Consider the following 23896-nt stretch of genomic DNA (forward strand, 5'->3'; position numbering starts at 1 on the left):
CCTGGTGGCATAACGTGAATTTTGGCTCATTCCTGGTGGCCTAACGTGAATTTTGGCTCATTCCTGGTGGCCTAACGTGAATTTTGGCTCATTTCCGGTGGCATAATGTGAATTTTGGCTCATTTTGGGTGGCATAATATGAATTTTGGTTCATTCCGGGTGACATAATGTGAATTTTACCACATTCCAGGTGGCACATTGGGAATTTTGTCTCATACCAGGTGGCATGATGTGAACTTTGGCTCATTCCGGGTGGCATAATTTGAAAGGGGTACTAGTTCGAGATCGTATAAGGCAGTGGTGTCAAACTCATGGCCTTCCAGCTGTTGTGGAACTACACGTCCCAACATGCCCTGCCACAGATTTTATATAATGGATTGCTAAAACTGTGGCAGGGCATGCTGGGACGTGTAGTTCCACAAAAGCTGTAAGGCCATGAGTTTGACACCACTGGTATAAGGGATCCTACTATTTTGGTGCATAATGTGTATAAGTGGTATATGGTGTGATACACTACAATTAAGGATCAGCTCCTTTTGAGTGACAATCATTACAGCCTTCACTTTTCCATACTTCTAAATTTCCACTTTGACCACTGCATTGCACTGTATGCAAACACCTGCCGCTAAAGGCCATTTTTTCCCCCAGAAGACTGAAATTCGTAACCGTGACCACCCATTACCAACTTTCTAGTTCCGCCTATGTCAGGAATATACAAACTGCCCCCCCATATTTTTTTGGTTCTAAAAAAGAACAATGAAATATATATAAAAAAGACAATACAGAAATGTAACTATTATAATATTATACACTGTAATAATCTGCGGCTGTTCTGCCTTGCCCATCCGTTACTCCATGTACATTCTCATACCTGGTATGTTTTCACCATATTGGATGTGACTGCAAACACAACCTGGATGTTATTTTCCGAGAGTTTCTGGGCCAACTGCCCGACTGACGGGTAATCCTGATACAAAAATAGACAAAAATTATACTTGAAAAAATGAAACAAAAAAATTCATAAAGTATAATTTTCTGATTATTTCAAATAATTGTGTCCTTGCTGTGCGTATAAGCGCACCCACTGGTGATACTGAGTGGCAGGGGTGCCACTTCTCTCCAGCGGTGCCTGAGGGGTAGATTTATGAAGCAGTGATAAGGGAGGAGAAGTGATAAAGTGCCTGGTATTTTATCACCGGCCAATCAGCTTCTGACTGTTAAGTTACAGGCTGGGTTTAAATAGGAGCTGATTGGCCGGGGGTGATAAAATACCAGGCACTGTATCACTTCTCCTCCCTTATCACTGCTTCATAAATCTACACCAGAGTCTGTTGTGCAAGTGCAAGGCACCAGGAGCATGGCGACTGTGTAGAGTTTCTTAGGACACCTCTTTTGCTCATGCGCGAATCACCGGAAAATGACTGTGGCAGCCATTTTCCCAGTGATTTTCGCAGCTGCGCTGCCAAACCATCTGTGAGATGAGGTGAGTATGAATAGATGGGTGCAGTGTATGCCCAGCAGCCCGTGTGCACTGCAGACCTTGCTCCCATTATAGATATGCTTGTGCTGAGAACAGCTCCAGGTCCCCAAATAGAACTAGGCCCCATCACCATGGCAGCATGTTGATGACCAGCTGATCCATAAATCATAAGTACTGTAATTGTATTTGTAGTTTTCACACAAAGTTATGCAATTTTTATGTATTTTTGGGAGATAGAAGGTGTAATAGATTAGAGGTGTACACGCCCACATGGTACTGGCCACACCCACACAGCACTGGTCACAGCTCCTCCACTTTGAGTATAGGCCCTTGAATGTATTCAGCTCCAGGCCCTTTATTTGGCCTTGATAGGCCCAGATTAACAATCAGGTTAATGAGACTACAGCTTGAGACCTTCAAAATGATGCCATTATTGTATGCCTATTTATAGAGACAACGGCGGGTGTACACTCCCACGTGCCACTAGCCACACCCCCACAGAGCTTGCCACTCCCACATGGCACTGGTCACGCTGGGCTTAGCTCCTCTGCTTCTCATGATAAGTCCTTAATAGTTTTTTGCCCAGTTCCCGCTAACTATATACCACTTACAAACTCATTGCTCCTCTTGTATGTGTTGTCTTCCAGATGGCATTCTCCATTATTTGGGGTCAGAATAGCGGCGAGTTTACCATCTCCGGCAATATGGAAGCCGTCATCTGTGGCATACACCAAGAGCCTGGTGACATTCCTCCACCCGATCTTCTCCTGTGTAAATAAAGCACACAATTCAATTTACCCATGAGCCATCTGTAGGTCTGAGGCCGGGGGAAATGTATCAAAACTTCTAAAGAGTGGAAAAGCTGCCCAAGCAGCTACTAGCTCTCATTTTATAGACGGTGAGTGAGAAATGTTACCTGGAAGCTGATTGGCTGTTATGGGAAACTTCTCCACTTGCCCAAGTCTCAACCCCTTAGAATGTGTAATACATTTCCCCTGATGTCAGAGAAATACAGGGACTCACTGAGGCGTATTTTGCAATGGGAGCCCGTGTGCGTGGCCCACCTCCCTTCTTTGCCAGAGCTATCTTCTCAGTGATTTTTAAGAGTATGTTGAATGCATAGAACATAACAAATAATAATCCCCATAGACCCTATTCTATTCACAAAAGAGAGGGAAGGGGGCATGGTCAGCAGCTCACAGCACTGGCCATGCCCCTCACAGAGGCGAAAACAGAAGCATGGCCTCGCTGGAGTGACGTGATTATAGACCATGAGGCCACACCCCCTCATTTGGGGCACATGCATTCATCCTGTCGGCTTACTAAGAAAGTTGGAAGGTATAAGGTAGACAATCCGACACCAAATGGTCGACATATACTAGGTTCACTTGCCAAAGGTTGACACAAGTAAAAGGTCAACATAACAATGACGATCGATACATGAAAAGAGTTTTTCACTATTTTTTTACTTTGGGGGGGGGGGGATTTTTCATGCTTTACCACTCCATTTATCTCTCTCTTCAAGGCTTAGTACATAGACCCCAAAGACACCGAATTGTACTCACCCCACAAACTGCCACCTGCATCATGGCGTCCAGACCTCCCTCTGGCGAATCCAGGTTTCCGGAAATGTTTTGCAATCCCACCTGCGTCTTAAACTGTTCCCCGTCCCCCGTGAGGTTGAGGATGTGTTTGAAGGAGAACGGAGGCTGGCAGTTGTCCGGCTTGTCGGGACAAGGGTTCTTCAGCTGCTCGGGGTGAGTGCTCACAAATGGCAGCACAGTCTTATCCACAAAGGAGCCAAAACCTGTGAGATATCAGCAAAAGACTCTGAGCAGCAGATTACACACTGAAACCTGCGCAACACCAGCAAGAGATTTAGCAGCAGATTACAAACTGAAACCTGCGCCACACCAGCAAGAGACTCAGCAGCAGATTACAGACTGAAACCTGCGCAACACCAGCAAGAGACTCAGCAGCAGATTACAAACTGAAACCTGCGCCACACCAGCAAGAGACTCAGCAGCAGATTACAGACTGAAACCTGCGCAACACCAGCAAGAGACTCAGCAGCAGATTACACACTGAAACCTGGGCGACACCATCAAGAGACTCAGCAGCAGATTACACACTGAAACCTGTGCGACACCAGCAAGAGACTCAGCAGCAGATTACACACTGAAACCTGCGCGACACCAGCAAGAGACTCAGCAGCAGATTACACACTGAAACCTGCGCGACACCAGCAAGAGACTCAGCAGTAGATTACACACTGAAACCTGAGCGACACCAGCAAGAGACTCAGCAGCAGATTACACACTGAAACCTACACGACACCAGCAAGAGACTCAGCAGCAGATTACACACTGAAACCTGCGTGACACCAGCAAGAGACTCAGCAGCAGATTACACACTGAAACCTGCGTGACACCAGCAAGAGACTCAGCAGTAGATTACACACTGAAACCTGCACAACACCAGCAAGAGACTCAGCAGCAGATTACACACTGAAACCTGCACGACACCAGCAAAAGACTCAGCAGCAGATTACACACTAAAACCTGTGCGACACCAACAAGAGACTCAGCAGCAGATTACACACTGAAACCTGCGTTACATCAGCAAGAGACTCAGCAGCAGATTACACACTGAAACCTGTGCGACATCAGATATAGACTCAGCAGCAGATTACACACTGAAACCTGCGCAACACCAGCAAGAGACTCAGCAGCAGATTACAAACTGAAACCTGCGCCACACCAGCAAGAGACTCAGCAGCAGATTACACACTGAAACCTGCGCCACACCAGCAAGAGACTCAGCAGCAGATTACAAATGGAAACCTGCACCACACCAGCAAGAGACTCAGCAGCAGATTACACACTGAAACCTGCGCGAAACCAGCAAGAGACTCAGCAGCAGATTACACACTGAAACCTGCGCGACACCAGCAAGAGACTCAGCAGTAGATTACACACTGAAACCTGCGCAACACCAGCAAGAGACTCAGCAGCAGATTACACACTGAAACCTGCACGACACCAGCAAAAGACTCAGCAGCAGATTACACACTAAAACCTGTGCGACACCAACAAGAGACTCAGCAGCAGATTACACACTGAAACCTGCGTTACATCAGCAAGAGACTCAGCAGCAGATTACACACTGAAACCTGTGCGACATCAGATATAGACACAGCAGCAGATTACAAACAAACCTGCGCAACACCAGCACTCAGCAGCAGATTACACACTGAAACCTGCATGACACCAGCAAGAGACTCAGCAGTAGATTACACACTCAAATCTGCATGATACCAGCAAGAGACTCAGCAGCATATTACACACTGAAACCTGTGTGCCACCAGCAAGAGACTCAGCAGCAGATTACACATTGAAACCTGCGCGACACCAGCAAGAGACTCAGCAGCAGATTAACACACTGAAACCTGCTCAACACCAGAAAGAGACTCAGCAGCAGATTACACATTGAAACCTGCGCGACACCAGCAAGAGACTCAGCAGCAGATTAACACACTGAAACCTGCATGACACCAGCAAGAGACTCAGCAGCATATTACACACTCAAATCTGCATGATACCAGCAAGAGACTCAGCAGCATATTACACACTGAAACCTGTGCGCCACCAGCAAGAGACTCAGCAGCAGATTACACATTGAAACCTGCGCGACACCAATAAGAGACTCAGCAGCAGATTACACACTGAAACCTGCACGACACCAGCAAGAGACTCAGCAGTAGATTACACACTGAAACCTTCACGACACCAGCAAGAGACTCAGCAGCAGATTACACACTGAATTCTGCTTGACACCAGCAAGAGACTCAGCAGCAGATTACACATTAAAACCTGCGCGACACCAGCAAGAGACTCAGCAGCAGATTACACACTGAATTCTGCTTGACACCAGCAAGAGACTCAGCAGCAGATTACACATTAAAACCTGCGCGACACCAGCAAGAGACTCAGCAGAAGATTACACACTGAAACCTGCGTGACACCAACAAGAGACTCAGCAGCAGATTACACACTGAAACCTGTGCGACACCAGCAAGAGACTCAGCATTGGTCAACAGGCAATAGGTCGACACATAAAAAATGGGTGACATGGTCAGGGTCGATATTGACAAAAGGTCAACGTGTTCATTTTCGAAACACGAAAAGGTCGGCATGAGTTTTTCATGAGTTTTTTTTTTTAAACCAACTTTTTCTTACTTCATGATCCAAGCGTTAGATTATAATAATGTGCCAAGCGCACACTTATACGTGTATACACCCCAAAAAACTGAAAAGTCACCTCAACCTTTTCCTCTGTCGACCATTTCCATGTCGACCTTTTGCTTACGTCAACCTTTTGATAATGTCGACCTAGACCATGTCGTGCGGGTCTGAATTGGCTCCATAGGGCCTGATTCATGTTAAGTAAAGCAACATGTACAGAGAGAGTTAGATTTGGGTGAGTTATTTTGTTTCTGTGCAGGGTAAATACTGACTGCATTATTCTTACACTGCATTTTAGATTTCAGTTTCAGCCAAATCGAATTCTCTCCGCGCCTCCGGCACACACTGGGCGACTTTCATGTTCAGTTTCCTCGGCTTAACGGCTTTCAGCATGAAAGTCGCCCAGTGTGTACGGGGCAGCGGTGAGCGCTACTGCGCGCTCCCGCATCATTGCTGCCGGCCACTGGTATTACCAGCAGATGAGAGGATGGCTTTCCATAGCCTCCTGCTGGGCAGGGGGAAAATCGCTCAATGTGTATGCAGTGTGTATGCAGTGTGTATGCAGTGAGCGTTTTTCAGACCATCATCGTGCACCATACACACTAGGCATAATCGCCCAGTGTGTATGGACCTTTCCACGCATGAATCGGGCCAATTACCATGGCCAATGCATCTCTTTTGGTGGTAAGATCAATATGTGAACAACTCTTACCTATCTGTGCCGACTTGGTGATGCTGTTCAAGGCACTGAGTAATTGGTTTCCCAGCTGTTTGACGTTGGCAAGATCATCATTCATGGAGTAAGAGAGGTCCATGAGGTAGTAGAGGTCCACCGGATACCCCTCTGCCCGCTTAAACGTCACTTCGAACTCCACAGGCATATCTGAGGATATCACAATCACAGTGTCAGTCCTAAAGCACAATGTAGTCACACACATCCGCTTGTTCCCTTTACTCATACCTCCCAACAATTGGAATATGTAATTCAGATCTCCGGCAGCGGCATGTCCATGTCCAAAAAGAGGCGTGATCTTGACAAAAAGGGGCATTGCTTCATGGATGTCACATCCACGAGCCACACCTCCTATTTGCCATAATTGTGGGGCGTGCCCAGCAGTCTGTGAGCAGCTGGGGTACCCCCTCGGTCTCCCGTGAATAGACGATGTGTTTTTGTGCAAAGCATCTATTTACCACTGCCACTGCAATGCCAGCACATCTACCACTGCCGGCACCCACTCTCATTGTAGAGAAAGCACAGTGCAGTCAGGGGGGGGAGTCAGTCCCGGTGCAGTCAGGGGGAGTCAGTCCCGGTGCAGTCAGGGGGAGTCAGTCCCGGTGCACTCAGGGGGAGTCAGTCCCGGTGCAGTCAGGGGGAGTCAGTCCCTGTGCAGTCAGGGGGAGTCAGTCCCTGTGCAGTCAGGGGGAGTCAGTCCCTGTGCAGTCAGGGGGAGTCAGTCCCTGTGCAGTCAGGGGGAGTCAGTCCCAGTGCAGTCAGGGGGAGTCAGTCCCGGTGCAGTCAGGGGGAGTCAGTCCCGGTGCAGTCAGGGGGAGTCAGTCCCGGTGCAGTCAGGGGGAGTCAGTCACAGTGCAGTGAGGGGGAGTCAGTCACAGTGCAGTCAGGGGGAGTCAGTTCCGGTGCAGTCAGGGGGAGTCAGTCCCGGTGCAGTCAGGGGGAGTCAGTCACAGTGCAGTGAGGGGGAGTCAGTCACAGTGCAGTCAGGGGGAGTCAGTTCCGGTGCAGTCAGGGGGAGTCAGTCCCGGTGCAGTCAGGGGGAGTCAGTCCCGATGCAGTCAGAGGGAGTCAGTCCCAGTGCAGTCAGGTGGAGTCAGTCCCAGTGCAGTCAGGTGGAGTCAGTCCCGGTGCAGTCAGGGGGAGTCAGTCACAATCCAATAGGAAGTCCAGACTGCATCTGGCCTTACTTATGGTGAGCACAGTGATGGATTTTCCCTGGGGGGGGTGTAGTGCAGGACAGGTAAAATCCACCACTGCTAATATGAAAGAAGCCGCAGGATACTGAATAAGGTGTTTGTCTGTTTTTTACCTGGTCTTAACTGCAGTTCAATCTCTGTAGGTTTCAGCTGTACCGTGCGACCTATGAAATGTGATTCCTTAAAAAGCGGTCGGCTTATAGGGTTAATGAGATCTGTCTCCCCGCAGCCTCGCTCAGCCAGCGCCGTCATGGTGTCACATCGGACGGAGTTGGGCTCCCCTGCATTGGTGAAATTCTATATAGAGCACATTAACAGAAATACATTTACAATCCGCTCTCCCGCTTCTATTCCATATATATGTTCTTTCAAGAAAAAAAAAAAAAAAAAGAAAACTGTTGACCAATCAGATCTTTACTTTCATTTTCCAACATTACTTATGCACCATCACCAACAGTCCCCTGATAGATTCCAAATCAACCAAGGGGTGATTCTGGTTGGTTATGGCCCAGCTGCCAGCGCCTTTGGCAGATTTCTCAGTTGCCAAGGCGCTCACAGCCTGACTGACAGGCAGGGGGACGTGCCATGGTGGAGCCCCGGTGTTTCATGGCCGTGCCCATAAAAATGGTGGGCACAACCATAGAAACGCTGGGAGTGCCCAGCCAAACATTGGCATTCCTTTTTTCTGCTAGGTGCGGGCGCATTACGTCAGTGTCCGCCTCAAACTTGCTTAAATCTGTGCACTCCTGGGTCGCCCTGGGACATTCTGCTTTGTACACTAAGTTGCGAATTTGCACCGGGTACCAATATTTTCTGCATGTGCAGGCCTTTACTGCGGGCGCCCTCGGAGACTTGCATAGTCTCCGTGGTGCTCCCAGCGGATGTGTGTGTGGGGTGTGGTCTGTGCAGGAGCAGCGCTGCAGTGAAATAGTCGGATAGCAGGGGGGGAGGGGCGTTCGCACGTACAGCGGGCTGCGTTACAAGGACTCGGTAAGCTGCGAGTTTCGCAGCGTACCTAGTCAACCGGACTGACCTCCCTTGTGTGAGCATGCTATTATTTTCTGCTGATGCTTCTGTTTACAGAACAAGTAAAAGCACTTTTTGACATTAATGCGTAACAGCCAATAATAAACATGAACTATAACATATGGATTTATGATTGACTCAATCTCTTGAGAATGCTGAGTGTCATATCCTGTAGAGAATAAAGTCACCGTTCCAGAGACTGGCGCTTCCTGAGAACGCAATATTGTGATCACAGAAGGAACATTTGGTCGCCTAGCCCCAAAGCAAAATATAGGTAGGGGGTCTAGTAAATTGCCATTGTATTCAGAATAAAAGAAGTCTCTGTGTATAGTTGTTCGTCTCCTTTCTCTGACTACTCATCATTTCAATGGCTGTCTCTGTCTCTACCATTACCAGCATTAAATAGCATAGGGTGATTGGTCACAGTGTCCAGTTCAACAGACAATAGGTCAACAGATGAAAAGGATGACACAAATCTAGGTCGACATTAACAAAATGTTGACATGTTTACGGCCAGCTCGTGAAAAGGGCGACATGCGTTTTTCAGGATTTTTTTTTTTAACCGACTTGTTCTTACTTCATGATCCGGGCACGCATAGGGACAGATTATAATAGTATGTCGACCCATTGGCATAAAAGCAAAAGAAAAAATTTACCAAAAGTAATTAAACATGAGCAAACCAATAATAAGTGTGACAACGAATCACATTCACGGGATCACATTTCTATATGTACTACTAACTCTCATGCCCAAAGTTACTTGGCTGTTACTTATTTTCTTTCTCCGCCACACTGCTGCCTTTCTCTCTATTTTTCCTGCCGCCACTCACTTTCCCCCCCACACTTTTTTCCTGACCTCTCTCTTTGTCTGCGTTCTCACCTCTTTCTCTCTCACCCCATCAGTTTATCCACCACTCTCCTCTCTCCGCCCCCCACTGTCTCTCTTTCTCTCTATCATTGCTCCCTTCACTCTCTTCTGCATATCACTGACACTAGTGGAAGGGGTCAGAGCTCATACCAACCAACCAACCAGGAGAAAGTCCTTAGAGAACTCTCACAACTGAAAGTGGATAAATCAATGGGGCCAGATGGGATACATCCAAGGATACTAAAAGAGCTTAAAGGGGAGCTGGTAAAACCCTTAACAGCATTATTCAACCAGTCACTAGCTACTGGAGTAATTCCAGAGGACTGGAAACAGCAAATGTAGTCCCACTGCACAAAAGTGGAAGCAAGGAAGAGGTAAGCAACTATCGACCAGTGAGCCTTACATCAGTAGTAGGGAAATTGATGGAAATACTCTTAAAACAAAGAGTTGTAGAATATCTCAAAACCAGCAATTTACAGGATCCAAAACAGCATGGGTTTACTGGGAAAGATCATGTCAAACAAATCTTATTGACTTTTTTGACTGGGTGACTAAAGTAATAGATCAAGGTGGGGCTGTAGATGTAGCTTATCTAGACTTTAGTAAAGCTTTTGACACTGTCCCACATCGCAGACTGTTAAATAAACTTGAAAGCTTGGGATTGGATTCTAAGATAGTTGAATGGATAAGAGCGTGGTTGCAGGACAGAAAACAGAGTTGTAGTAAACTGAGTACAGTCAAAGGAGGGAAAGGTTACAAGTGGAGTACCCCAGGGATCTGTACTTGGACCAGTGCTTTTTAATATCATTATTGTTGATATTGCAAATGGAATTGAGGGTAAAATGTGCCTTTTTGCAGACGACACAAAGGTATGCAACAGGGTAGACACACCAGGAGGGGTAAAACAAATGATTGAGGATCTAGGCAGATTAGAGGAATGGTCAAGAGAATGGCAACTACAGTTTAATGCCAAAAAATGCAAAATCATGCACTTGGGTCTCAGAAATCCAAAGACTAAATATAGTATAAATGGCACTATAATGGAAACTACTGAGGAAGAGAGGGATCTAGATGTCACTATTTCAGGGGACTTAAAGGCAGGTAGGCAATGTAACAAAGCAATGAAGAAGGCAAGTCAGATGCTTGGTTGCATAGGGAGAGGTATCAGCAGTAGAAAGAAAGAAGTAATAATGCCACTGTATAGGTCATTGGTACAACCTCATCTAGAGTACTGTGTTCAGTTCTGGAGGCCATATCTCCAGAAGGATATAAATACATTAGAGACTGTACAAAGAAGGGCAACTACAATGGTGCATGGCCTACATCATGAAACGTACCAGGAAAGACTAAAAGATCTTAGTATGTATAGTTTGGAGCAGAGAAGGGAAAGGGGGACATGATAGAAACTTTCACATATATCAAAGGGCTTTAACAAGGTACAGGTGGGAGACATTCTTCACAGGAAGAGGAGCAACAGAACACAAGGACATGCACTGACACTAGAGGGAGGAAGATTCAGGGGAAATCTGAGGAAGAATTACTTCACAGAAGGAGTAGTAGATAAGTGGAATAGCCTACCATCAGAGGTGGTAGACGCAAATACAGTAGTACAATTTAAACATGCTTGGGATAGGCATATTGATAGCTTACAAATCAATAAGGATCATATATGGTTTGAGGTAACATGTTTTCCAACGCGATGACATCATTTTTATCGGCAATTTTATTATATATTTCAAACTAAATTCCATGTATGTATCAATAAAGTTTTGAGTGCACTGATCAATACGACATGCCAACGACAACCGACATCACATCATTTCCAAGCTGCTTTAACGCTACTCTTAAAAGACGTCTGACTCACCACTTTCTTACACCAAGCGCAGTGCGGACCAGACCGGATGCATTCCTGACAGTTGTCTGCTTTAATCTTTGTGCAAACTTGGCCATAAACTGTAACAAGAAGGAAGAGGCGTTAGTATCATTATTATTACACTATTTCAAATCTGTTTTAGGTTTGGGCCTTTTTATTTGTAGCGGTTATTTCTAGAACATGCAAAGTGAATTCCCGCGAGATTCGCTCTGTAGCGGCGAAATGTTCCATGCTGTCTCGTTGTGAATGTACATCAGAGGTGAACACATGAATTCTTTATAATGTTTGAACTCCCCGGGGCTGGTGCTTACTCAGGGGGTGATTCAAGGTCATTCGCAAAGCACATTTGGTTTGCTAATGGACAAAACCATGCTGCACTGCAGGTGGGGAAGATGTTACATGTGCAGAGAGTTAGATTTGGCTGGGGTTTTACTTCAAAGTGAGATCTATATTGCAGTGTAAAAATAAAGCAGCCAGTATTTACCCTGCACAGAAACAAAATAACTCACCCAAATCTAACTCTCTCTGCACATGTTACATCTGCCCCAGCTGCAGTGCGGCATGGTTTTGCCTATTAGCAATCCAAATGTGTTTTTGTGAATGAACCTGAACGAGGCCCTAAGTATTATGCCAGTTTCTGTTGTACTTTATCCTGAATGTGACCACTATGTGCAAGAAATACGTGCATTAGACAAGTTCTTATCGAGCAGTTGCTAGATCCACTTTGGAGAAAAGACCTTTCACGGTTATGGGGGTGGAGCTAGGCCGGTGGCCCCGTACTGTCACTATCCACGCCACCACCTATTGCCTTTAGTAACCAGGTGGCAAGCAAAGCAGAGTGTCATGAGCCACCATGCTCATATGAGGCGAGCGAAGCAAGGGTCCAGTTGGGCTCCCATGTTCGGGCCTTGCTTCTCCCCCTGTTGTGCTGTGTCACATGATGGTCCTTTCTCCAAATTTTATTTAGCTCTAACCAGGGTTGGACTGGTCCACAGAGGTACAGGGGAAACCCCTGGGGGGGGGGGGGGGGGGGGGGGGGGCACTGCCTGTGGGCCCGCCTCCTCTTCTAGGGATCAAGTTCTAGACTGTGCAGATGAATTATATATTATATACATAAGTTACATAATGCTGCACAGTGTATGGCGTATTGCTACAGTTGTTCATCTGGTACATTGTCATACATGCAATAGCAGTATGTACTAAGATGTAGGATTTCAGATAGGTTGCTATGGGCAACCAATAATATTCTATCTATTATCTTCCAGAAGGTGCTAAATAAATAAGTAGATTGTGATTGGTTGCCCATTGCAGCATCTCATGTGAAATACAACTCCCATCTTCCTAAATCCCCCCCCCCCCTCTATGTTTATACAGCAGTCAAGACCATCTTACTGCCTCTCTTTCATCTGGCCACACCCCCTCTGGAGACTGACCACACCCCTACACATGGGCACCTACCACTGGATCAGTTACAAAAAACTCTCCAAGAGAAAGATGCTTTATTGTGTCAGACTCAGGTAAAATGCAGCTGTCATACACATCATTAACAGAGGTAGCGATATTGGCAGCATATGGGCGGACCATTAAACATAAATAAAGCTGGCCATACAGTGCCCAATTATCTGCCCAGTCTCTGCCAGCTCTGTTGGGCATCAGAAGTCTTTTAAGAAACCCCGAGACATGCGACAATTAGTGCTCAGATCTTGCAGTGGGTATACTGGGCCCTCCAGATGTTGATGAACTACACATCCCAGCATGCCTTGCATCAGTTTCAGCATGGCCACATAGCAAAACTAATGCAAAGCATCCTGGGATGTGTAGTTCACTAACATCTGGAGGGCCGGTGTTGCCCAGCCCTGGCATAGGACAATGTCAGATAATTGGTCTGTCTGATGGCGAGTTGAACTTAAGGCCCCCATACATTAGGCCAACTTGTCATAAGCCGACCTGTAAGCCGACCGGCAGCTCCCTGGGAGCAGCAGTGAGTATTAGAATTTTTAAAAACTGTGTCGAATGAGAGCTCTCAGCCAATCAGAGGCCGGCTAGTCATTTGACACTTTAAAAAAAAATTCTAATACCCACCGATGCCCGACGTGCCCTTTTTGCTGATCGCCGCCCGCCCCACTGCTCCTCACCACTTGCTGCTGCTCAGCACCCGCCGCCTGGAGGTAGATCACGCATAAAAATGTGTGCCAGCAGTGCGGTACCGCTGGCAGATACCTCGGAATTGGACCGGATGTATCGCTGATGGGTCCGATCCGACAAATTGAACCTGCAGCAGGATGTAACAGCGTAATGTGGGCTAGGTGAGATGAGGGAGATTGCTAGACTAATTAGGGAAAGAGGGAGATTGCTGCTATTTCAGGGAGTCTCCTGCAGAATGCAGGAGGGTAGGCAACTATGAAGAATGTATGATCAGAAAACAAATAATCGTGTATAGCAGGGGTGGCCAAACCGGTCCTCGAGGTCTACCAACGGTCCACATTTCCCAGATCACCTAGCTGGTGCACAGCTGTAGTCATTACTAACTGTCACATTCCCCAGATCATCTAGCTGGTGCACAGCTGTAGTCATTACTAACTGTCACATTCCCCAGATCACCTAGCTGGTGCACAGCTGTAGTCATTACTAACTGTCACATTCCCCAGATCACCTAGCTGGTGCACAGCTGTAGTCATTACTCACTGTCACATTCCCCAGATCACCTAGCTGGTGCACAGCTGTAGTCATTACCAACTGTCACATTCCCCATATCCCCTAGCGGGTGCACAGCTGTAGTCATTACTAACTGTCACATTTCCCAGATCACCTAGCTGGTGCACAGCTGTAGTCATTACTAACTGTCACATATCCCAGATAACCTAGCTGGTGCACAGCTGTAGTCATTACTAACTGTCACATTCCCCAGATCACCTAGCTGGTGCACAGCTGTAGTCATTACTAACTGTCACATTTTCAAACCTGCTGCATTCATTCCTACTATGGTGGCTTGAGTCACATGAACTGTTGGTAGATCCTTAGGACAGGTTTGTCCACCCCAGGTCTATACAATGTTGCATAGCTCCCAACCTGACCCTCTCCAGTAGGTGCACAATGCTTTGTCCCTGGACTTCCATCTTATACCCCTTTCACACCAGCCTAAATTCCAGGGTTGGGCCGTGAACAACCCGCGACTATTGCTGGTGTGAAAGGTTCCCGGACCAAAATCCCGGGAAAATTTGTCGGGATTTCAACCCTGCTAGCTAACAGGGTTGCTCCTGGGTTCAACCCAGGGTCCTGGCCGGTGTGAAAGGGGTAGGGGTACTCAACCGGGCATTCAAGATGGGGATCCACACAGGTGGCGGGCGCAGATGACAGGACAGGCGGTGGATGAAGTTAACGCAGCTCTCCGGTGCCCTCACTGCAGCCGGAGAGCTGCATCATCTGCGCCCGCCGTCTGTCCTGTCATCTGCGCCCGCCACCTGTGGACTGGCAACCCGGGGTGAGTATTGTCCACCTCCTCCGCCACCATCCCATCTCCTGCCCGCCTCCTGAGTCCTGCCCACCTCCTGCTCGCCTCCTCCCCGCACCAGAAAATTCAGGGACTTTTCTGATGAGAAAGGGGCCAACCAGGGAATGCCCCAGACGTATTCTCGGGTGGGTCCCTGCAAAATGAAATACACATATTTACTTACCAATACTGGAAGTGAGAATTGCGGCTTGTATCCACAGGGAAATAATATACCAGGACATTTCCTAAAATAAAAGTAAAATGAATTAGGACTTTGCCTATAGTATAAAAGTCTGCTGTTTCTTTGGTTTCCGAGCCACAAGTTATTGTTGCAGTAATAGTAGAACTATGGGCCTCATTCAGACCTACCTGTTAGCTAGGCTGCAATGTTTGCAGATGGGCTGCACTGCAGGTGGGGCATATGCAACATGTGCACGCAGGGCAATGTAAGCCCTATTTCTAGCCCCAAATACACGGCGCAAACTCACTGCCACCAATATTTTCGGTGGCGTCCCACTGGGGGTGCCAGCATCGGCAAGTGCATACACACAAGGGGAGGGGGTGCGAGGGGAGTGATGCCCGTTAACGGGGCATGGCCGCCGTTATGAGGACCTCCTTCATCCTAACTTGCTGGATGGGGTAACGATGGGTGAAGGTGCCCATCTTTAACGGCATAAAGAATACACACTAGTAGATATATCTTTCACTTTATCTTCTAGTGTGTACACTCAATGTTGTTATGTGCGCTCCCGCGGATCATTAACGACCGCATGGGATCCGGGATCGGGAAGTGTGTATGTACCACGCTGGGACCCGCTGCCACTGATATTGGCGTCGGCGGGATTGCCATGTGTTTTGGGCTTCAGAAATAAAAGACCTTATTCTGATTGACTCGCAAGGCCCAACAAACGCCGTTCGGCGCCGGCAATGCTGGCCACCCCCCTTCGCATATCACGATCCTCCGCGAATCCCTGCACGGCTGCGAATGCAGCCGGGGAAAAATCATCCGATGGTCAACAACCATCGAATGATTACTCCTGGCTCACAGATCAGAGAAACCTCTAAGGTGTCTCTGATCTGCGGTCGCCCGGCGAATAATCTATTTACAGTGGCTGCACAGCGAATGCGCGGGGGTCCGATTAAACCAGAATAAGGTCCAAAGCACGGATTGCTCCGTGTGAATGCCCCCAGCGATGGCTATGTGAGGCCCCGCACATAGCCATCCCCCCGCAGTTACCGACAGTGCATGCACTGGATGCAACAGGAGTAGTCGCATCCAATTCACATTGAGCTGCCTGGGACCATCCTGGGCATCAGGATCGCATGCGGTACATCGCATGCAGCCCTTCTGCATGCAATATATCGCATTCGATCCCCGCTCCATGCCGCTGGGAGGAGGAACGACACTGAGATCATACGTGATGCATTTATAATCTCTGGGTCCGATCGGACATCAGATACATGGGCCGATTTCACCCGATTTCTCAGCCCGATCCACCGGAATCGGGCCCAAATCGCATAGTGTATGGGGGCCTTAAGACCAAGACAATACATTTAGGGCCTTATTCTGGTTCACTCTTAGGGCCAGATGTATCAAGCTTCAAAAAGTGATAAAATGGAGAGTGATAAACAGCCAGCCAATCAGCTCCTACTTGTCATGTCACACGCTGGGTTTGAAAAATAACAGATATGAGCTGATTGGCTGGTTGTTTATCACTTTCCATTTTATCACTTTTGAAGCTTAATACATCTGGCCCTTAGAGGCAAATTCCTTCTCAAATGGACAAAACCATGTGCACTGCAGGTGGGGTAGATTTTACTTGTGCAGAGAGAATTAGATCTGGGTGGGGTTTTACTTCAAACTGAGATCTATATTGCAGTGTAAAACTAAAGCATCCAGTATTTACCCTGCACAGAAACAAAATAACTCACCCAAATCTAATTCTCTCTGCACATGTTACATCTGCCCCACCTGCAGTGCACATGGTTTTGCCCATTTGAGAAGGAATTTGCCTCTAAGAACCAGAATAAGGCTCTTAGTTAGTTAGATTTTGATGGTATCTAAAGTGCAATGTGAAAATAAAGCTGTCAAACATCTGTGGGCTTCATGCAAAAGAAGCCAGTATTTACCCTGCACAAAAAAAAAAAAAAAGATAAATAAATATTTGCTCCCCTTGCATAACAACATGGTTTGTTCCGGATACTTTATGCTCCATGCCCGCAGATAATATCTGCACCCTCATGTTTGTAAGAAAGGAACAAAAAGTTGCTTTCTTACAAACATGAAGGTAAAGATATTATCTGCGGACATGGAGCAGAAAGTATAAAGTTTTTTTTTTTGTATGAAGTGTGTGTACTCCACTTTATCACTTTTTGAAGCTTGATACATCTGGCCCTAAGACTGTTGCAGGGCATGCTGGGATGTGTAGTTCAACAGCTGGAGGACCAAAGGTTCCCCATCACTGCAATAGGGGCACGGTTCAAAATGTTCGCATTCAGACATTCAATACGGACATTGTGAATGTTGATAGTTGTCACGTCGACAGCAGCTTATTCCCGAGTCACTGACATCATCCGGTGGGGCGGGGCGAGGTGGCGGCTTGTCAGGCAGGGTAAGAGTCAGCACTGAGGTGACGCTGCTGCCTCCTCCATTAAAGTGAACAAAACCCAGGTTACCCATTTAAACTGCACAGCAACCCGGGTCTGACCCGGGAATAACACTTTTTTTTATCCTGGGTCGGATTGCTGGGTTGCTGGACCTGGCATATTCGAAATGGCCCTTTCACACAGCGGGTTATTTGTGCTGTGTGAAAGGGGTATAAGCCAGCACTGAACAACCCCTATGTTTTCAGCTGTAAGCCCCGACTCTAGCTTCCTATGCTGGGCTGTAAGATGCTACTTTCCCAGCACCGTTGTCATCTATAAAGTAGATGTGACTCATTCTGTACCAAAAATATAAAAATCAGTTTCTGCTTTTTACAATAAAACTATAATAACCAAATTTCACTCTGAGTCACCTGATTGGTAACCATAACATACCTCCCAACCTTCGTCCGGAGGAAATAGGGACACTCGCGCGGCTTTGCCGCGCGAGTGTCCGAAAAGGGGGCGGGGCGTATGCAAATGAGGGCGCGGCTTATGCTAATTAGCCGCAACCTCATTTTCATACGAGAATAGACGCTGTGCGCATGCGCACAGCGTCTATTCTACTAGATTGGGGGGTCTCCCAACTGCCACCCCCCGCAGCGGGACAATGCCTGCCGCGGGTGGGACGTCGGGACAGGACCCGAAAATCGGGACTGTCCCGACGGAATCGTGACAGTTGGGAGGTATGCCATAACGATATGCCGACTGTTAAACATAGAAACATAAACATAGACTTTGACGGCAGATAAGAACCACTTGGCCCATCTAGTCTGCCCCTTTTTTAAACATGTTACCTCAAACCATATTTGATCCTTATTTTTTTGTAAGGATAACAATATGCCTATCCCAAGCATGGTTAAATTGTACTACTGTATTTGCGTCTACCACCTCTGATGGGAGGCTATTCCACTTATCTACTACTCTTTCTGTGAAGTAATTCTTCCTCCCATTTCACCTGAATCTTCCTCCCTCTAGTTTAAGCGCATGTCCTCGTGTTCTGCTGCTCCTCTTCCTGTGAAGAATGTCTCCCACCTGTACCTTGTTAAAGCCCTTGATATATTTGAAAGTTTCTATCATGTCCCCCCTTTCCCTTCTCTGCTCTAAAGTATACATATTAAGATCTTTTAGTCTTTCCTGGTACGTTTTGTGATGTAGGCCATGCACCATTTTAGTTGCTCTTCTTTGTACAGTCTCTAATGTATTTATATCCTTCTGGAGATATGGCCTCCAGAACTGAACACAATACTCTAGGTGAGGCCGTACCAATGACCTATACAGTGGCATTATTACTTCTTTCTACTGCTGATACCTCTCCCTATGCAACCAAGTATCTGACTTTGCCTTCTTCATTGCTTTGTTACATTGCCTACCTGCTTTTAAGTCCCCTGATATAGTGACACCTAGATCCCTCTCTTCCTCAGTAGTTTCCATTATAGTATCTACATTTATACTATATTTAGTCGGTACTTATGTATTATCTGGGCATGCAATTCCATGCGATGCGATAATCGCATCGCATGCGACCAAATCGTATGCGATGCGATCGACCCGATTTTTCCATAGGAACGTGGAATACTTTTTAACAAATCCACGTCCCCTCGCGGGGCTCGCTGCGCTCGCTGCGCTCGCCACGCTTTGGGCTCGGTGGCTCGCTACGCTCGCCACAGGTTTATGTCCAACTCCATGCCCACTTGGATAGTGGGGAAAGGAAAAGGACCCATTTTTCCCTCGAATCCTATGTTAAAATGGACTCAGTCCATTTTAACATTGAATCCTATGGAAAAATCGGGTCGATCGCATCATACGATTTGGTCGCATGCGATGCGATGTGATCGTCCCGACCCGATTTTCATATCGGGCGCCCAAATACTACATAAGTACCATTTAGTCTTTGGATTTCTGAGACCCAAGTGCATGATTTTGCATTTTTTGGCATTAAACTGTAGTTGCCATGCTCTTGACCATTCCTCTAATCTACCTAGATCCTCAATCATTTGTTTTACCCCTCCTGGTGTGTCTACCCTGTTGCATACCTTTGTGTCATCTGCAAAAAGGCACATTTTACCCTCAATTCCATTTGCAATATCACCAATAAAGATATTAAAAAGCCCGGTCCAAGTACCGATCCCTGGTGTATTCCACTTGTAACCTTTCCCTCCTTTGACTGTACTCCATTTACTACAACTCTCTGTTTTCTGTCCTGCAACCACGCTCTTATCCATTCAACTATCTTAGAATCCAATCCCAAGCTTTCAAGTTTATTTAACAGTCTGCGATGTGGGACAGTGTCAAAAGCTTTACTAAAGTCTAGATAAGCTACATCTACAGCCCCACCTTGATCTATTACTTTAGTCACCCAGTCAAAAAAGTCAAGAAGATTTGTTTGACATGATCTTCCCCCAGTAAACCCATGCTGTTTTGGATCCTGTAAATTGCTGGTTTTGAGATATTCTACAACTCTTTGTTTTAAGAGTGTTTCCATCAATTTCCCTACTACTGATGTAAGGCTCACTGGTCGATAGTTGCTTACCACTTTTGTGCAGTGGGACTACATTCACTGTTTTCTAGTCCTCTGGGATTACTCCAGTAGCTAGTGACTGGTTGAATAATTCTGTTATTGGTTTTACCAGCTCCCCTTTAAGCTCTTTTAGTATCCTTGGATGCAGGGGCGTAACTAGAACTTTGTGGGCCCCATAGCAAAATTTTGGAAGGGCCCCCCCTCCACTCAAACGTGTCGGGGAGGAAGGTAGTGTCATTTAGAGAAAGAGTGACAGGCGAGAGAGAATGAGAGAGAAGGTGTTGGAAAGACAGGGAGAGAGAAAGAGAGAGAGAGAGAGACAGCGCAAGGTAGGAAGACAGTGAGAAAGGGGGGGAGAAGAGTGGGAAATGGAGGAAAGAGAGAGGGTGAAGTGTGGGAAAAAAGGTGAAAGATGAGAGAGATAACAGGGTCAGAGAGATCAAGAGAGAGACTAGAGTGAGAGAGATAAAGGGGTCGATTCAATATGGTGCACAGTCAGCAGCACATGGAGGGAGCTTGCACAGCTATTCTATATCAGCACACCGCTAGCTCCAGCTATGGTATTTCTGCTCGCACCACTTCTAGGGTGCAGGCAGAAAACCAGCAAAACTAGGGTGGCGATTCCTTTCTAAGCCCTAAAGTGGTGCAAACAGTATCGCTGTGGGGCACTAAAGTAAAAAAAAAAATCAGATACTTGTGACTACCAGCATTCTCTAATTTAGCAGCATGCTGACTAGAATAGCTCCAGCTCCCCCCTTGCTATTCACTGCGCGCCATATTGACCAACCAAAGAGACATATGGGGCAGAGAGATGGTGGAGAAGTGAGAGAGAAAGGGTTGAAAGGGCAGGGTTAGAGAGAAAGGAGAGAGAAGTGAGACAGGGAGGGGGCAGGAGGTGAGAAGAGATGTGGGGGAGCAGGGGTTTGCAATTGTTTACTTTAGACAGACATAATCTTTTAAATTTTATCCCATTCCCACCCCCAGGTACACTAGTAGGTACCCTGTCCCCTCACCCTTCAGTGCAAGCAAAGCAGTTCTTTGATTGTACCTGCAGTCCTGAAGCAGTGCTGGGTCTCCCACATGTGCGCATCGAGTCCTTGTTCTTTCTGCACATCACCGCCGAGTCCCTGTGCCTCCCACACATAATCGCCAGGTCCCTGTGCATCGGCGCAGGGTCCCAGTCCTTCCCGCACATCGGCGCCGGGTCCCAGTGCCTCGCGCACATCGGCGCTGGGTCCCAGTGCCTCCCGCACATCGCGCTGGGTCCCTGTGCCTCCCGCACATCGGCGCCGGGTCCCTGTGCCTCCCGCACATCGCGCTGGGTCCCTGTGCCTCCCGCACATCGGCGCCGGGTCCCTGTGCCTCCCGAACTTAAGTAGCACCAACCGCACTGCTTTTCTGAGATCCTGCTCTCCAGCCCAGCAGCGCCAGAAAGGGGAAGGAGAGGGGAAACTGCTTGGAGTTTCCACAGGATAGCCGCGCTACTGCTTCTGCCCTTGCGGCACTACTTTTCAAAGTCAAATAAAAATGTTTAATGGGTGCAGGGGAAGGTGTCTGCTGGGACTCGGGCCCCCCAAGCGGCCGGGCCCCATAGCAGCTGCATCCCCTGCACCCTCTATAGTTACGCCACTGCTTGGATGTATCCCATCTGGCCCCATTGATTTATCCACTTTCAGTTTTGAGAGTTCTGTGAGGACTTTCTCCTCTGTAAATGTACTTGTCTCTCCCTCAGTTTTCTAACTATAATTGCAACTTACATAGGGCCTTATTCTAGTTCACTCTTTCTGACAAAATCCTTCTTAGATGGACAAAACCATGTGCACTGCAGGGGGGGCAGATGTAAAATGTGCAGAGAGAATTAGATTTGGGTGAGTTATTTTGTTTCTGTGCAGGGTAAATACTGCCTGCTTTATTTTTACACTGCAATATAGATCTCACTTTGAAGTAAAATCCCACCCAAATCTAACTCTCTCTGCACAAGTAACATCTGCCCCACCTGCAGTGCACATGGTTTTGTCCATCTAAGAAGGGTTTTGTCAGAAAGAGTGAACTAGAATAAGGCCCATAGTTACATAGTAGGTAAGGCTGAAAAAAGACTTGCGTCCATCTAGTTAAACCTGGTATAGATATCCATTGCTGATTTGGTAGGTTCTGATATTTTACAGACAGATTATATTTCTTATTTGTACCCATGGATGTTTTTATCCAGTAAATGCTTGTCCAACTTTGCCTTGAACGCATTTAGTGAGCCAGCCGTTACCACCTCTCTGGGAAGAGAGTTCCAGAGTTTGACTGTTCTGACCGTAAAGAACATCTTTCTACTAGCTGAATTTTTTTTTCTTCTAATCTATACTCATGCCCTCTTGTCCTAGATTCCTTTCTAGTAGAAAAGAGGGTGTGTGACAGTTCCTTATATTGGCCCTTGATATACTTGTACATGTTGAGCATGTCCCCCCTTAAACGTTTCTTTTCCAATGTAAATACAGGTTGAGTATCCCGTATCCGAATATCCGTTATCCGAATTATTCCGAAAACCATACTTTCCAGAAAGTGGGGAAAAAAAATTGTTTAGCTAAAAACTCACTGGGGACATCTGTAACAGCACTACTGAGGACATGATATGTAACTGGCACTATATATGTACAAGAAAATGATTGCTTGGCATTCAAATTCAATATCTGAGATAGGACACAAATTTTGTTTCATGTTTTAAAACCTTGTTTTTTGAACAAATAAAATATATTTGTGTGTATTTTATGTGGTAATAAAATATATTTGTGTTTATTTTATGTGTTTATACAGCATAAATGCAAGATACTTCAAAATACATCATTGAAATATTAAAATATTCGGTACTTGTGAGTTATCCGGGCGTCCGATTTTTAAATCGGGTCGGATCGGGACATCGCATCGCATCGCATGCGACCATCGGATGCGATGCGATGCGATGACCCGATTTTTCCATAGGAATCAATGTTAAAATGGACTGAGTCCATTTTAACATGGAATTCAATGGGAAAAAGGGTCCTTTTCATACCCCTACTATCCAAGTGGGCATGGAGTTGGATATAAACCTGTGGCGAGCGTAGCGAGCCACCGAGCCCGAAGCGTGGCGAGCGTAGCGAGCCCCGCGAGGGGACACAGAATACCGTCCCCTCGCGGGGCTCGCTTCGCTCGCCACGCTTCGGGCTCGGTGGCTCGCTACGCTCGCCACAGGTTTATATCCAACTCCATGCCCACTTGGATAGTAGGGGTATGAAAAGGACCCCTTTTTCCATAGGAATCATTTTAACATTGATTCCTATGGAAAAATCGGGTCATCGCATCCGATGGTCGCATGCGATGCGATGCGATGCGATATCGCATCGCATCGCATCTGATTGTATGCCTTAACTTAAGGCATACAATCAAAAAATCGGACGCCCGGATAACTCACAAGTACCAAATATTCCAAAATACGGAATAATCCGTTATCCAAAATTCTCCTGGTCCCGAGCATTTTGGATACGGGATACTCAACCTGTAGTCCCAAATTGCTTCATCTCTCCCCGTAGCTTAAATTCTCCATTCCCCTAATAAGCTTTGTTGCTCGCCTTTGGATTTTTTCTAATTCTATGATATCCTTTTTAAAGTGTGGGGCCTAGAACTGCACTCCGTACTCGAGGTGAGGTCTCACCAGTGCTTTATACAGTGGCATAATTACCCTTGAGTCCCTAGTTTTCATTCCCCTCTTAATACATGCCAGAATTTTGTTGGCCTTTTTTGTAGCTACATTACAATGGGCACTACATCCCAGTTTGCTGTCTATTTGGACTCCTAGAT

General features: G+C 46.8%; 1 protein-coding gene across 2 annotated transcripts in view; it reads right to left on the reverse strand.

Moving 5' to 3' along the window:
• Positions 1 to 23896, reverse strand: part of ITGB2 (integrin subunit beta 2) — a 47802-nt gene that overhangs the window by 17311 nt on the left and 6595 nt on the right. For both annotated transcript variants that reach the window (XM_083154419.1, XM_083154418.1), the window contains exons 2-8: positions 15095 to 15155; positions 11412 to 11500; positions 7767 to 7950; positions 6437 to 6607; positions 3046 to 3287; positions 2092 to 2247; positions 872 to 967 (exon numbers count right to left, since the gene is read on the reverse strand). In XM_083154419.1, the coding sequence (XP_083010545.1) occupies positions 872 to 967; positions 2092 to 2247; positions 3046 to 3287; positions 6437 to 6607; positions 7767 to 7950; positions 11412 to 11500; positions 15095 to 15152 (996 nt within the window). In that variant the 5' untranslated portion in view covers positions 15153 to 15155. The remainder of the gene's footprint in view (positions 1 to 871; positions 968 to 2091; positions 2248 to 3045; positions 3288 to 6436; positions 6608 to 7766; positions 7951 to 11411; positions 11501 to 15094; positions 15156 to 23896) is intronic.

Source organism: Crinia signifera, chromosome 7 (assembly GCF_055691185.1).
Source record: "Crinia signifera chromosome 7, ASM5569118v1, whole genome shotgun sequence".
NCBI lineage: Eukaryota > Metazoa > Chordata > Amphibia > Anura > Myobatrachidae > Crinia > Crinia signifera.